Consider the following 16,484-nt stretch of genomic DNA (forward strand, 5'->3'; position numbering starts at 1 on the left):
TTGCAGATTATTCAGATTTTGAGGATAGTTCGCTTGAGTACTTGGATGGGTGCTCCTCTCCCTTCACCAAGTCCTCTGGGAGCTCATTAACACTACGAAGCACAACTGCAGAGAAGAACACATCCTATCAGTTCCCAAGAGCTATTCTGTCTGTTGACCTTAGTGGCGAAAGTAGGTTTGTTGGGCTGTATGATACTCCAGCTTGAAAATAACTTTCATTTTGGCTTACAGAAAATAAGGAAATAAGCAAATATGCATCAGTTTACCTCACACCATTTCAATATGCATGTGCATAACATGATGGGAATATTTAAAGTGCTCAGTAGCTCACTGAGTCACACTGAATCTGTACTATTGGACACCTCCAAGTAACCCCCTGCTGAGGTTCACAGGTGGAAAGGGCTTTCTCGGCTGTGATGCACCTGCTCTGGAATGTTCTCCTCAGTGGGGCTTGCCTAATGTTGAATGTCTTTTTTATTTTCGGTGCTGTATGAACAGTTTCTTTTTAAAAAATTGCCCAGACCCTTTACTGTTGATCAAGCTGCTACTTAAGTGATGCTTTATCACTACTCTACTATTGTTTTAGTGGTGTTTTGTATTTTTGTCGGAAGATAGTTTCTGTTTTATTTGCAAATGCCTTGAAAGCAATAAAAGACTCTTCCCTACAGTCTCCACACAGGTTCTTCAGAAGGGCTCTCAAGATTCTGTAGCTGATTTTGGGAGCTTGTAGGGGGCTGCTTTGGGAAGACATAGGGCAAGGAACTACCCCTTCCCCATTACTCTGACTGAAGCTGCTCCATTAGCGGCAGGAGTTAATTGACTACTACCCTTAAACAAACAAACAAACAAACAAAAAGAATGCAGTTTTCAGAATAGAGGGTTTTTGTGAATCCATTGTCAACCTGAGGATGGTCCATGGGATAAATATTCAAGTGCATTTTGAACATGCTGTGCTGTCCAATTGTCAATGTGTGTTTAATTTTCCTTCCCCACCTCCTGAAATTCCAGACCTCTCTGATATGGAATTTTTGGACGATTCTTCTACTGAGAGTTTGCTGCTAAGTGGTGACGAGTATAATCAGGACTTCGATTCAACCAATTTTGAAGAATCTCAGGATGAAGAGGATACCCTTAATGAAATTGTCAGGTGTATCTGTGAAATGGATGAAGAGAAGGGGTTCATGATTCAGGTAAGGAGTCTGTTGTTTGAGTCAGTCTTGTTAATGGGACGTCTCCTCCAGTTATCCAGAACTTGCTTCTGTAGGGTTTCCATAAAAGTACCATATAGAACGATATGGCATGTGCTGCTTTGAATTACCAGCGTGCCTGTATTCAGTCTTGCTAGGCTTACCTTGTAGAAAAACAGGGAGTGTATTTCATATTCTTCGGTGTTTAGTGCTTGATCCTTGAAGAAAGCAGCAATGATTTGAGTGGGGAAGTAAATATATTCTTCTACTGCTTATACGATGTTTCCTGAGTCCCCGTGCCGCAGCTAGCTTACATTTAAAAGTGCTATTCTGAGGCCTATCTAGTCCCACATTCGTTTCTCAGGATAGCCAACCAAATACCTATGGGCAGTCCCCAGGCAAGGCAGAAGTGCAATGGTGCCCTCCTGCTGAACTGGCACACTGCCTCCGGTCCTGGAAAAAATTTATAACTTCCTTCTGTACCTTTTCCAGCTCCATGGTATCCTTTTCGAGGAATACTGACAGATTTGCATGTGGTCATTAGAATACCACTTGTTTTGTTTCGAGTCTGAATGAGTCCTAACATGGACTTTACCTTTTGCACAGCAGCTTCCCCCTTGGTCATCATTTGTGTTGACTTCTCCACTGCAGCCTCAAGGTCCCTTTCCATTTCAGTCTCCAGCAACTCAGATCTGTGCAAAGTTACGATTTTTGCCCCACTTAATTTGCTTATATTGAACTGCATTTGCTAGTTTAATACCCATTTCCACCAAAGGGAACCTTTTTTGAATTCTTCACTCTCACTTTTCATTTCTACAACCATTTTCTAGCTCCGCATCTTTTATGAACAAGCTAAAAAGCACTGGTCACTGACACTGACTGTTCACTGAGACACTCAAAGAACCATAAAAGGCTTCTGAGACACAAATTTCCTTTGCAGAAATCATGCTCGTTCTTCTTTAGAAGGGGTTGTCCTTCTGTGTGCTTGGTGCATTTATTTTGCATAATACTTTCCCTCAGTTTCCCTAGAACAGAAATTAGGCTAACCAGCTTGCAGTTCCTGGATCCCTTTTTAAAACCTGCTGTTATATTGGCCACTGTGGTGCCTGGAATTGGATGTGTATTCAAGATGAGGCCTAACCAGTGCTGAGTAGAGGGAAAGTAATCCTTCATGTGATTTGGAAGCAATATTCCTATTCATGCAGCTCAAAATAGCATTTGCCTTTTTTGCAGCCACTCCACATTGTTGAATCATATGCCGCTTGTGATCTGCAATAATTCCAAGATCCTTCTCACTTGCAGAATTGTTGAGCCAAATATCCACAATCTTATAACTGTGCTTTTGATTTCTTTTCCCTTGGTGCAGAACTTGGCATTTGCCCTTATTAAATTTCATTCTGTTGTTTTCTGCCCAGCATTCCAACCTACCAGGATCACTTTGAATTTTGTTTCTGTCTTTCAGGGTATATGCTGTCCTACCCAATTTTGCATCATCTGCCAATTTGATATTGTGTGCACTTCCTCATCCAAATCATTAATAAAGATGCTAAAGAGCACTGGGCCCAGGACTGAACCCTGTGGTACCCCACTTTTTGCCTCAACCCAGTTTGAGGTGATGCCTTTCAGAACCCTTCTTTGAGTCCATTTCTGCAACTAACTGTGGACCTACCTGATAGCTGTTCCATCTAGCCTACTTTTAGCTGGTTTGCTAATCAGGACATGGGGCACGCAGTCAAAAGCTTTGCTGAAATCAAGACATATTATATCCCCAGAATCCCCACAGTCCATCAGGGAGGTTACTTAATCAAAACTGAGATCAGGTTATTCTGGCAGGATTTGTTCTTGACAAATCCATGCTGGCTTCTAGTAATCTTCAAAGTGTTGGCAGATAGACTGGTTGGTCTGTCGGTTAGTCTGTCAGTCTGTCTTTCTTTATGATCCACTCCAAAATTTTCCCAGGGATTGATGTAAAACTGACTCATCTGTAGCTCCCAGGTTGCTCCTTCTCCCCCTTTGATAACGGGAAGAATAGTAGCCCTCCTCTTGCCATTTGGCACTTCACCATCCTCCATGATTTCCCAAAGATAATAATGGTTTTTGAGAGTTCTTCTGTCAGATATTCTAAGATACAGTTCATTGGACCCTGAAGATTTGAACTTGTTCAAAGTAATTAGGTGTTCCTTGACTGTTTGCCTGTCAAACTTGAGCTTTAATTCTTCTCCTTCAGCTTAAATTTCACATTTGCCAGGGAGATTGTAGATGTTCTTTTGGGAGAAGGCAGAGCCAAAGTAGGAATTGAGCCATTCTGCCTTTTCTTAGTTACTCAATTTTCCTTCTTCATCCTCCTTTCTTTCTTCAGTCTTTTACTATAAACATATCTTAAGAAGAACTTTGCTCCTTTTAGCATCTCTCACTAACTCCAGCTCATCCTCAGCTTTAGCCTTTCCGACACCATCACTGCAGTAACATGCTACCTGGCCCTCTGCCTTTGTAAACTTCCTTCCTTCCACTTCTCCGCACACCCCTTTTCATTTTCATGCCATCTCTAAGCTGTTTGTGAAGCCGTACTGACATCTTCTGTTGTCTTCTGCGCTTTTTCTTTTTGAAATTGCTTGTAATTGTGCCTTTGGAATTTTGGCTTTTAAAAATTCTTACCCATCTTGGACCGTTTTTCACATTAGAGTTGCTTGCCGTAGGACCTTATCACTGTTACGAGTTTGTTAAAACAGATGTTCCTAAAATCTGTGATTTGGCTTTTACTTATCTTTAGAATTAAGAATTGAAGTATGGCATGGCCACTTTCCCCCAGAATTCCCAGAACTGTGGCTGTATCCACTAGGCCATCCCTCTTGGTTATAATCAAGTCAGGGGAAGCCAGTTGTCCAGTTCCTTTCAGCAACATTTCTTAGGAATTTCTCAGAGGGGCCCTGCTTGACAGAATGTGTCTTCCAACAGATATCAGGGAAATTCAAGCCCCTCATTGCTGCTACATCCTACCTCCCTGAAGCACTGCCAGTGTGCTTTCCAGAAGTGTTTTCCTCCTCATCTCCTTGACTTGGGTGGTTGGCGGTAGTCTCTGACCAACATGTTCCTTTTATTTGTTGCTCGACTTATTTTAATCCAAATGCTCTCAATGGGGCCACTAAGCTCTTCTGTATTTCTGTGCAGCCCATTCAGCCCGTAACATTCAGCCCATTGTCTTAATAGCAGCACCAAGCTGTCCTCCTCATGAAATTCATGGGACCCATTGTGATTTGGAGAGAACTACTACTTGATAAGCAAAGTCCAAGAAATCAGATGCGGAGTAGCATTACACAGACAGTGAGTGCTTGGCACTTCTTTCAAGACATCAGTTAGAGAGAATAATGTAGTGTTTTCTCTTCAGACTCCTTGGTTGAGGCTTCCTGCCTTAGAAAACATAAAGTAATTGAGATCTTTGTCATATTCAGTATAGTTCTGAATGGACTGCCACCCTGAAATCCCCCCCATTTGCAGTTGGTTGGGGAAGGGACAGCATTCCTTCAGGTGTTTTTGAGGGGAGGGGTGAAATATTTTAAGGAATTCTGGTACAGGGCTGCTTCCTCTTTGTTCTCCCTTTTCTATTTCTAATTATAAAGAGTGCAGGGAGCAAGCAACCTTTTGGGGGTATTTGGGAATGCTTGACATTTAGATAAAGTAGCCTGGGTGCTTCCACCAGTTGTGAGAACAGAGCAAGACCAATAGATCAGAAAATGTTGGGAGTGCTCCCCCTTCCTGTGCATAAGTGCTTGTGCTTCTCCTCTCTCCGGATTTTGGCTTTCTTCCTTTCCACTGTCTCTAGATTCTGGCTTTTCTCTAAAAGCACCCCCACCCCCAGTTGTCAAAAAGTGTGATTTCACAGATTTCCTGACCAGTTTTAATTCAGCATTGAACTGCCAAATATAGCAATGCAAACCTTGTATTCTTGGTATTTTTCATTTATTGAACATTTATATGCCCAATCTGATTGTTTGTTGATGCTGTTTGCCAGAAAAGCTCAGCTTTGTAGTATCAGAAACAATTAGTGGGCCTATTTTGATTGTCTTGCTTTGTTGACCTGTCTTTGGGGTGGGTGAAGAGTTAGCGAATAAGTTCAGATAAGATTGGATTTTGTATGCATAAAAGACGCAGTATGGTAACTTGATCCATGTCCTTTCCCGTGCTTTGACCATGCAAGTGTTCGAATGGCATTTGTCACCTCATGCATTGTCTTTTCTGTTCCTGTTCCTGTTCTGTTTTTTTGATCACCACCAGTGTGAAGAGTGCCTGTGCTGGCAACACAGTGTTTGCATGGGGTTGTTGGAGGACAGCATTCCAGAGCAGTACATTTGCTACATTTGCAGGGACCCACCTGGTATGAGCAAATTTTCGAACTAAGGTCTGAAATTTCCAGCTCTGTATTTCCATGTTAATGACTCGGTGCAGCAGCCAGTGCCCGGATGCATCCATACTAATGGCTGTGTTTTACCCAGCCAGTATTTGCCATGATTCTGTGATACTTTCCTGAGTCTGCCTATAAGATTTTGCCTCTGCTGGTGCGTACTTCTTCCCCGCTCTGCCTCACTCGGGCGGAGCTGGTATTGTGCTTTATAGCACACCCTTTTCTGAAGGTCCTGCCCACCCCACTGACGCAGAACATTGTAAGGAAAGCCGAACATCAGTCTCAGCCTCACAGTTCCACCCCAAGCTGTCCCAAGCCTGACTTGCAAGGCTTCTTTGAATGCTCTGGCTCCAACTTCAGGAAAGCACCAAGAGAGGGGAATCGATCACCAGGAACAGCTCCTTCTGCACGCCAGCGGTTTTATTAAGAGGCACTGCCGTTTGCTCTCAGAAGGTGGTGGGACAAAAGACGGCCTTTAACGTAGCCGCATCTCCAAGACCGTTCAGTAGCACAAACCTGACTGATATGGGGGTGGAGGTAGACAGGAACCCCGTTGTAAGCATCCCCATGCGGGACAGCAGACTGCAGGTGGGGCACGGTGTCCTCCGTGAGCCCCTGCCCTTGATGAGCCAGCCTTTTCGCCCCTGCACCACCCGCTGCTTTGGCCTTTGCCCTCCTCCTCCTCGTCACTGCTACAGCTGGCTTGCTTGGCCGTGAGAGAGCCAGTGAGAGGGTCGGCGGTAACAGCACCCTCCTTGCATCAGGCCCCTGTGATCCAAGTCAGTGCGAGAGACAGGTGGACACACAGGTTGCAGTGGCGAAGAGGAGGAAGAGCTCGAGGGATCTTGCCACTGGGCCCTGCTTGGCTGTGGCCCTTCGTGAGGTGCTCGGCCATGCCCTGACTTGTTGCTGGCCCTGTGCCCTGGCCACAGGAACGCCAGAAGCACTTCTGGCACCCAAGTGTGCATGCACACCTTTCTTCAAATCAGGGTGGGCTAGTTCTAAGCTGAGCACTAAATGAATGAGATACAAATAAGGTTGGGGCCTGTGAGTGCTGAATTTCTGACAAAGGAGCAATTTCCCAATGCGTGTAACTGCAGCCCCTTTTCCTCTGCTTACCTAGCAATGTCTCATGCTTTCCCCAGAGTGATCATTCGCTCTGAGACAGAAGAAACAGACTTTGAGAATGTTTTCGTCTTTTCTTTTAATGGTGGCAATGGGATACAATCGGATTCTTGCATTTTATTTTATTTTTTTAGGTCAGAGATGGAGTGCCAAATATCTCTATGATAAAGACTGGTTGAACAACGGCCACATGTGCGGGCTGTCCTTTTTAAAAGAGAACTATTCTCACTTAAATGCCAAAAAAATAGTGTCAACACACCGCCTCCTGGCTGACGTGTGTGGGGTTACGGAAATACTGCACGGGCTGCAGCTGAAGATTGGGATACTGAAGTAAGTGCATGTCCTGGTGATGCATGTAGCTTTGTTTCCTCTTCACCAACTGGCCCCCAGCACTGGTAGAAATTCCAGTATTTTTCTCCTTGTCTCAGTAAAGCCATCAAACGTTCAATAGGAGTGTTCGTATTTGTGCAGCAAGGATGGAATAACCTGGGAAAACAGTGGTTGGTTTTGGCTCAGTGAGTTCAGCTGTCACATTTGTAGAGTTTGTCTTTACTTTCCCCAGTGTCTTGACCAGCTAAGAGGACTTTTACGTTCTCATTTGAAGGAGGATTAAAGGCTAGGCACTGTACAGTATATTGAAGTGATGTCCTTCCAGGCAGGCCCACAATGTGTGATAATTGCATTTATATGCAATTTAGGGAAGCCTGCATGTTCACGGCACCGCTAGAATAATTTATTTTGCAAACAGTGCTAATGCCACATGAGAATTGGATTTCAGAAAGCAAACACCCTTCTTCCAATCACTTTTCTGGTTCACTGTCTTTTATTTATTTATATATATATACACATGCGGCCTGTTGGCATAATGCTCTCTGGGTGGCCATTACCATAAAAATATTAATAATAACATCAATAAAATAATTATTTTTATTTTTTTTATTTAGGCCATTTATAGGCCGTCTATTACTGTCATCTCTGGACAACTTACAATAATAATATTGTAACAAAACAACTTTATACATTATATTAACAATATAAACAATATAACAATATTTTATGCATTATATAATGTATAATAATACATTATATATAAAATATGGTTATAATAATATAAAATCTTATAAGAATATTATTAAAATATAAGAAATAAACAAGATAAGCCGCAGTATATACAATCAGTGAAATGTAAATTAATACAATTGAAACCATTCCCATCAATATAGGTAGTCTAAGTAGTGCCATAGGAGCGTTGACAAAGCAGTTTTCATCAGGCGCCTAAAGCTCAGTGAAGTAGGCACCTGATGAATCTCCAAAGGCAAAACGTTCCATAATTTGGGTGCCACCACAGAAAAGGCCCTCCACCTTGCAACTTCCCCCTTAACCTCCCTAGGGAGAGGAACCTGTAGGAGGGCCTGCATCTTAAACGGTGGCAAGGAATGTGTGGAGTAAGTGTGGTCCCAAGCTATTTAGGGCCTTATATGCCATAGTCAAGAACTTGAATTCCGCCACAGTGGAACAGGCAGCCAGTGCTGTCGACAGAGGACTGCTGCAATGTGTTCATGAGAACTCCTCTCAGCAGTTGTCCTGCCCTTTATGTGGGGATGTACCATGCTAATAATACGGAGGGTCCAAACAAGCACTTCCCACCCCCTGCTCCAAGTCAATGACCTCTGTTATTTGTGAGGCAAACAAGGTCATCTGAATACTTCAGACATCACTGGTTAGGAAACTGCTCATCTGAATCCTTCATTTTAAATGATCTTAATCAAGATTATTGGGGTGGGGGGAGCTACCTGTTAAGACTGCTTCAGTTGACTCTGCTACCCTGCCAGTTTGACCATGAGTTGGCCCTTTTTTCCAGGAATAAGCATCACCCTGACCTTCACCTGTGGGCTTGTGCAGGTCTGCGGAAGGATGAAGACCAAATAACACTTGGAGTAGAAAGAAGGGTACTGACTGTGCCGGACACCATTAAGGCCCCCGAAAGGACGTATCATGGTCAAAACCATAAAGAGCCCCCTAGTTTACCCCAAAAGATGGAGGAAACCTACATTACAAGTGAGCACAGTTACCAGAAACCCCAGAGTTTTGGTCAGGACTGCAAATTGATGACCAACCCTATGAGCTCAGACGATGACGACACCAGCAGTTTTGAGGATGATCAAGAGCTGCTCTTAGAGGATAAAAATTGTTTACAATATTCATCTAAAGAAGATGGTTTCAGCCATCAGGTAAAGCTACCCATTCATCTGTGTGGCCTTCCAGGAGTTAGTTATGGAGGCAAAAACAAAAAGAGAGTCAGCAGCAGAGCCTTAAAGAGCAAGAAACATATTGTTTCATCTGGTGAAGGGGACTCCAGTCCACGGCAGCTTTTACTGTACTCAGGTGTGGCTAGTTTTTATGTGCTTTGGGGCTCTTGTCTTGGCTGCAGCAGACTAACCTGGCCATTCCCTCTCCTTGTTTTTATGAAGGGAAAGTTCTCAGCATAGAAACTTCCAGTATGTTTAGCTTAGATAAAATAAGATTTTGCCATATTTACAGAAGGTAGAAGGATCTGGGAAAGGACACCTGGCATGGTGGTTCATGCTGTGTAGAGTAGATGGGGCATCCATGAAGCCATCAGACGCAGTGGCAGAATTGCCTGGAGTGTGGGGAAAGGTTCTCTTACAGGGAGGCTCTCAGGAAGATGTTGAGGGTGCTTCATATGTAGCAGAAGTCTCACAGGCAGGGTGCACAGTGAGGAACACGTTGCATCACTCACGAGCAGGAGGAGCAAGGCTTGTGGTCCAGGCTCGGGCATCTTCAGGCCTGCAGTTCCCCCAGCCACCCTGCTGCCTGCTTCTTGGCTTAGCGGACTGCCAGAGGCAAAAGTCCCCCAAGGCAGATGGTCCTGCTGCTTCCAGGTAGTGGGTTTTGGAGATGATCGCTGGCCCCCTTCCAGCTGCATCAGTGATGGCTCACCTTTGGGGCGCATGTGCTACAGAGCAAGGACATTTGCCTTGGGGTGGCTTAGTCATGGGGTGGCTGCAGCCTAGGGCAGGCCTCACTTATATGCCATAGCCAAGCTCACAGGCAGCTGCCCAGAACTACCACATCCATCTCCCACAGCCTGCACCACTTGGGCTCCTACATTGGCTGTTCGTTGGCTGTTCAAAATCTCCAGGACCACATAGAAAACAGCATTATTCTACTGTTTCCTATCAACAGAATGCCTAACTCTTCCGTGCACTCTAATAGCAATGGAAAACAGAAATGTCTTTCAAAGATTCCTCCTCCTACCAGATCAAGCTTGGGTGCAAATAAAGCCCCTTCCCCCATAATTCCCATGTGGTTTTTAATTTAGGCTATGGTTCCCTATCCATCCACCAAGCGGATGGCATAACATAGGTAGGATAAAATGCACGGTTGGTTTTCTGCAGTTTTAGTAATGCAACTCTGGTTGTCTGCAGATCTGGTTGTGCTCTGCAGAGCTTGAGCACCACTGTGCAGTTGAATTCCTACCCTCTGTGCACCTGGACGGTTGAGAGGGAACAGCAGGTGAACCTTGACGCTCTGAAAACCCTTACATTGTTGTTTAGACTTCAGTGGGTAACTTGAATCAACAAAACCTTAGATCTGTTTATCTTTTTCCATAACTGATTGCTGGTGTATGGAGAATCACGTTGGATGCTAAGATTTCCCAGACCACATGATCTCTAGACAAGCGACTGCATGAAGCACATGTGGTTATGAATCCATAGAACTAGTTCTAGTTCAGGCAGGAACAGTTGACCATCCCCATCTGAGGAGAGGCTGAGAGAACCGGGCATGTTGAGCCTTTAGAAGAGAGGACTGAGGGGGCATAATGTCACTCTATAAGTACTCAAAGGCTGACACAAGGAGGAAGGTCAACTTCTCACTGATATCGGAGTGTAGGACACAGAATAATCAACTCAAATTGCAGTCTAGAGATCAGGAAAAGGTCTGTGTCCTTTCCTCTCTGTCAGAGCACTGCAACAGTGGAACCAGCTGCCTAGGGAGGTGGTGGGCTCTCCCACACTTGGAGGCATTCAGAAAGGAACTGGACAGCCCTCTGGGTGGGATGGTGTAGCTTGGTTACAGGGGACTGGACCTGATGGCCTTCATGGCCCCTTCCAGCTCTACTATTCTATGATACTATGATTCTTCAATATGGACCAGTCTCTGGCAGCTGCTATACTCCTTTCCCATCCTCCCTCGCTTTTATCACCACCTGGCTCCTCTTTATAGCACAGGAAAGGAGACCAAAGAATTGCAGCACAGAGAATTTGCATTAACTTCTTTAATTCCCTTTGATGATTTGAGAACAAATGCTTGTTGAGAAAATCAAGGCAAATGAATTGGCCCCAGGACAGCAACAATCCCCACCCCAAAAGTAGTATAAAATAGGCCCTCCAGTCTCACATTTTAGCTTTTTTCCACCTGCATATATTTGATGAAAAATGAAAAACTGATTGCCTTTTATCAGTACTGTGCCACCAGCTGCACTCTTTTTCAAGGTGCACAGTTTATTTTACTGCATTGGTAAATTGTAAAGTTGCCTGCAGCATGCAGTTAGTGACCATATCAACAGGGTAACCTGTGCGGAAGAGGAGAAAAAGCCAAACTCTGGGTCTGAGACCTGGAGATTCTGCATGCTGTTACACTCTTCAGGGATTCAAGGATACTTTTGGTATGAGTTGGAGTAGTGAGGAGCATTGCTGCAGAGGAGCACACGGTAAAGCCAAGATATTGTATCAGTCCCTGGATAAAAACCACTGGAAAGCTAATCCTGCTGGCATCCCCAGTGCCGACCATACATGCTCTGGCCACTGCCTCACAAACAAGGGATGGAAGTTTGCAGTTGCTTAAAAAAATATAAGGCAGCAAAAGTAGATTGACATTTTTTGCCTGCTCTGCTTTGCACACTAATAGTATTGAGACAGCCTGGCCAAAGCGAAGTCTTTACTGAATTTCCCTGGATGAAATTAAGTAAGTTTCTGCCCAGATGGAGAAATCAGAGGAGCCTGGTATGAGTTGCATTAACTTGCAGCCTCAGTCCCCAAAAAGTCACCTTGGTTGCCCTCTCGTTGTGCTGTGTCATTCAAAAGCAGGTGTGTGTCTCCTCGCACTCCAGGGGCTGTGTGAAAGTAGCTTTGCTCAAGCTGCTTGTGTGGGCAGGTGTCTCGAACGGGCAGCCCTTGGACTAACTGAACTCTTAAAGCATGACTCAGCTTTTGCTAACGTGGTTCTGTTTTGTTGTAATTATGCAGAGACATTCAACTGAAGGGAACACTGTGTATGTATTTAATGAAAAAAGAGGAGCTGAAGAACGTGTGGATTCCCGTCTTCAGTGGCAGCTAAACCTCCTTACCCACATAGAGAATGTACAGAATGAAGTCGCTAGTAGAATGGACCTGATTGAGAAGGAAGTGGATGGTAATTAACTTAAGGCAATAAGATCATTTATTGAAATTAGGTCCCTTCTGCATCTCAACTGCTCAGCACAGTTTAGAAAGAGTTGCCAGTTGCACCATACAATGCAGACAGTCTCTTTTTAGGCTGGATCCGATAGAAGCCTTTCTGTATGGCCGCTGGTACTCATGAGGTACATCCTTTTGAGAATATTTGACTGTACTTCACTTGTATGTTTGGTTGTAACTCCTGGCCAGGACTAGGGATGGGATGCACGCTTTAGGAACCCATTCCTTCAGAATCCACAGACGTCCTCTTGGACTTGGCATGTTCCGGCAACGTGAGCCTAGTCAAGAGGAAGCTCATGAACACTTGAGCACCCCTAGCCATGTCGCTGGCAGCCTCCTCCAGCCACATTCCCGCCAGCCCGCCTGCTTCCCCACTCACTGCCTTTGGCAGTGGCGGCGGGCACGGAACATGGTGCTGCTTGCACAGCTGGTGGGGCTCAGTTCCTGGTGAGCACTGGGCACACTCAGCAGGAGCTCCGTCTCTGGGCCACTGTAAGGCAGACCGGAGTCTGGGAAGCTGAAGCCAGTGGATTTGCCCACAGAGTGGATCCCTCGCACATCCCCAGCCGAGGGGGTGGATTGGCACGACGGTTTCCGCCTGGGGTGGCGTAAAGTTAGCCTGGGGGTCCTACTGCGCCCAAGAAACAGGTGGGCACAGCAAGGCGCCTGGGGCATCTCCCCCCCTCCCCCAGGATGTCCTGCTGTTTTCCCAGGGAGCACTGAGGAGGACAGAGCAGCAGTCAGAGGCTTCCTGCTGCTGATCCTGGCAGAGGAGGCCACTCGTCCCCTCTGTCGCTTCCTGTGCTCTTGCCCTCCCAGTGCTCACCTGGCAGCTGCTGTGGCCAGCAGTAAGGTGTGTTCTCCAGGGCCTCTTCCAGAGGAGATCCGGCAGGTCTGTGTCCTTCCCTCACCTTCAAGGCACACCCTGCCTCGCTTCCCCTCCTCGGGCCCTCCTTTAAGCAGGACTTGGAGAGAGGGAATGCAGCCTCAGGGAAGCCCAAGAATTGCAAGTTCGGAGGACACAACAAGCCCGGGAGTGGCTGAAACCCTGCAGTGAGCCAGAGCTTGTCAGGGTGACCTCGGAGCAACAGAGAAGCTGCCCCGTGAGGCACAGAGGGTGCTGGTCCTGGACCGTGTGCTAAGCTGCCGTGCCTTCAGAGCCACAGCGGTGCAGCGTGTCCCTTGAACCCAGTCAGTGACTGGTTGCCTGCCTGGCTGCGCTTACTCTGTTTCTGATCACTGTGCTGGAAGTTAAGTCATACTTACCTTGTATTACAGAACCAACAGAAGGGAGAAACTTGAGCTTGGCGTAACAAGGTATCTACCCTGCCACCAGGAGTTTACTCAAATAACCAAAGCAATGACTGGCTTGAGTAAAACCAAGCAGTTACAAAGAGCCATGATTATTATTTGGTTTACTCAACTTACCCATTGTCTTGGTTGATTTGATCGACTCTTTTGCTGGAAATATATGCATTCTGTCCCATGTTCTTATATGTGAAGGATCCTAAATTGGGAATGTTGTGCAGTTGTTGTTAAGGTCATGCTCACCTAATGATTCTGAGGGTACAGAAGAGAACGGTGTGGTCCCCATATCATTGCACATAATTGCCTAGAGTGGCTCTCAATGGATTTGAACTGGGGCCCAGCTTCTAAATCGATGCTGCCAACTGGGAGAGCTGGACTCAGCCCTAGGCAGGCCTTTCGCAGCTGAATGTGCAGAGATCCTTGGGTGCCATTCCTGCGACTGGCTGCTGCATTCCAGGACCTCACTAAATGGACAGTGAACCTTCCCTGGCATGAGGGAACAGGCAGAACACCTGCTCACCTCCCCCCCCCCCATAAGGCATCATGCAAGAAAATGTTGGGATCATGCAGCACTCTTTCTGACTATGCTTCCCTAATCACACTGGGGTGATGTAGTCACTCCGTGAACCTGGTGGGCCATCAGGGTGTAGTCACTCCGTGAACCTGGTGTAGATCGAACCTTGACTTAGTAGCAGTAATCGTCCTGGTGTTCGGAGGAGCCTGTTTCTTCCAGGAGAAGCCCCACATTTCCCAAGGGAGCCCACCCACCCCAGTTGGAGAATTCCTGCTTGATGGATAATGCAGAATAGCCCTCTTAGGATGAGCCTGTTCAGTCTCACAGTTCTGCTCTTTCTCTCATCCCCAGACGGTTTGTGCAAAACAGATGGCTAAGTGTGCCCTCTTGATTTCTGTCAGCCAGGCCCGTGCACTTCTGTTTCCAGCTTCGTGCAGCTTGTTGTTTCCTCCCATTGAGGCGGGATTGGGAAGCAGGCTTTTGCCCATAATGCTAAAGTGTATCATGCAGTGTCAGAGTCTCACTAGGCCTAACAGGACTCGTGTGTCTCCTGTCCATGTAGTTCTAGAAAGCTGGCTTGACTTCACTGGAGAGCTGGAGCCACCAGATCCCCTCGCACGACTGCCTCAGCTCAAACGGCGGATCAAACAGCTCATATCTGACATGGGGAAAGTCCAGCAAATAGCAACCCTTTGTTCTGTATGACAAAAGGAAGGCTAAAGGGGCGCACAGAGGAGAAGCTCTTGCAGTGAGAATCTGATGATCTGCAAGACTGGCAAAAGGATGAATTTAAGAAGATGCTTGAACCCTGTTCCTCGTTCTGTACCAACGGTCCTATTATCCTGAAGATCTGAAGAAGCAGGGGAAGGTGAATGCGGAGTATCAAAGAATATGCTCTCTGAGGTGGTAAAATAAATGCTGAGATTCTTCTTTTCATACTCTACAGGGTAGAAATATCTACCAAGGAATGTTTTATATTTTTTCACAGGCAATATCAAGGGTGAAATCCTCAAACTGGTAAATTTAAGCCAACTGAAGGCTACTGTGGAAAAAATATTGAATTTGCAATATCTTCTTCCAGTGTTGACGGCAGGACAAGATTTGTAACTATGGATGTGCTGAAGGATGGAGAAATTGAACAAATGCCTGTCCCTTTTGTGACAGATATTATCCATGAAAATGAAAAGTGCTAGCTTCCTTTTCCAAAAGAGACTCTTTTCTGTGATGGCCTCTCTATGAATACTATTTTTTTAAGCCAAACCTTCCTTGCAGTGGATCTTACAGTCATATTAAAAGCAGGCGTGTGAGGGAAACGGTCAGAAGTGCCAAATAACACTTTAAAAAAAAACGCTGACACAAATCATTTGAATGGAGTTTTCCCCCGCAGCTCCCCAGCAGATTCCTCCATACTGCCAGCGAACCATCCAAAATTGTACCTATTTGTGTTCACTGTAATGGCAGTATTCAGGGATACAGTACCATTATAAATTTCTTTGTCCTGAATGGCTCTACTTGGCCCTCATAAATACTTATCCTCAGCTGGATTGAGGATTTGAGAAGAGCATCCAGAATGCCAGCAGTTGGCTACGAAATTGGAGCACTTCCGCTGTTCTGTTTTTAGACTTTGTCTGAATAATCTGAAAAGTTGCAGTATGGGGAGTATATATATAAATATATATATGCAGGCATTTCTCTGTGAGATACACCTGTTGTAGGCCAAGAATCTTGGAATGGCTCAGCAGGACCTCTGTCTTTGTCCAAATAAATCTTTCCTGCACGATTGGAAACATGGAGTGCTCTGTGGGTTCATTCCTTGCGAATCAACATCGTAGTGCGTTGGGACCCGCCTTTCTGGAGGGGATGCGGTGAAAATCCATGGTTTGTTAGAGGCTTATGAGTTGACACAACATTGTGAAACCAAAGTCAGCCTACTTGCCATTTAAAAAAAAAAAAAAAGCTTCTGGACCAAGTCCAGGGCCTTCACTTACTTTTGCTGATCTGCATTATTGTTGCACACAGCACTACGGAGTACTTCTTGGGATAACTGTGTGTGAGCATCACACACAGTTGTGTATTACATTCTACAGTCATATTTATATTGACAAGTCTAGTTTTATTACAATAGACGAAGACCTTGGTGACAAAATATTGAAAAAGTTACCTTTTAGCAGTTTCTTAAAGAGAGAGAAAAATGAAAATAATGTATGTACAGGTTTTGAAATTTGTAAAAAAAAAAAAAAAGATAAAAATTAAAAAAAAATATCGACTGTTCAAAAGGAGCTGTAAGTGAGGACAGTGCGATATTTGAGCTCTTAATGCCTCCCCGACTGTTTCAGTGCTGGCGATCTGGAGTAAAGAGTACAAGAACTGCACAACAAGCAGGAAACTTGAAGCTCCGTTCAGATTAAGCGTACACACCACTGAACATCACAAATGTATTTAAACTTGCAGATACACTGTTCTATATGTAA

The 16,484-nt window shown here is 45.2% G+C and overlaps 1 protein-coding gene across 5 annotated transcripts in view; it reads left to right on the forward strand.

The window, feature by feature from the left end:
* The window catches only part of PHF20L1 (PHD finger protein 20 like 1), a 57,955-nt gene extending 42,155 nt beyond the window's left edge, over positions 1 to 15,800 (forward strand). For 4 of the 5 annotated variants that reach the window (XM_044450390.1, XM_044450389.1, XM_044450391.1 and 1 more), the window contains 7 exons: positions 7 to 171; positions 1,009 to 1,190; positions 5,460 to 5,559; positions 6,846 to 7,041; positions 8,573 to 8,942; positions 11,982 to 12,147; positions 14,576 to 15,800. In XM_044450390.1, the coding sequence (XP_044306325.1) occupies positions 7 to 171; positions 1,009 to 1,190; positions 5,460 to 5,559; positions 6,846 to 7,041; positions 8,573 to 8,942; positions 11,982 to 12,147; positions 14,576 to 14,718 (1,322 nt within the window). In that variant the 3' untranslated portion in view covers positions 14,719 to 15,800. Of the gene's footprint in view, positions 1 to 6; positions 172 to 1,008; positions 1,191 to 5,459; positions 5,560 to 6,845; positions 7,042 to 8,572; positions 8,943 to 11,981; positions 12,148 to 13,469; positions 13,509 to 14,575 lie in introns of all 5 variants that reach the window. The other variant, XM_044450393.1, reaches the window with a different exon arrangement.
* The last annotated feature ends 684 nt before the right edge of the window (positions 15,801 to 16,484 follow it).

Source organism: Varanus komodoensis, unplaced genomic scaffold (assembly GCF_004798865.1).
Source record: "Varanus komodoensis strain SLA01 unplaced genomic scaffold, ASM479886v1 scaffold66, whole genome shotgun sequence".
Taxonomy (NCBI): Eukaryota; Metazoa; Chordata; class Lepidosauria; order Squamata; family Varanidae; genus Varanus; species Varanus komodoensis.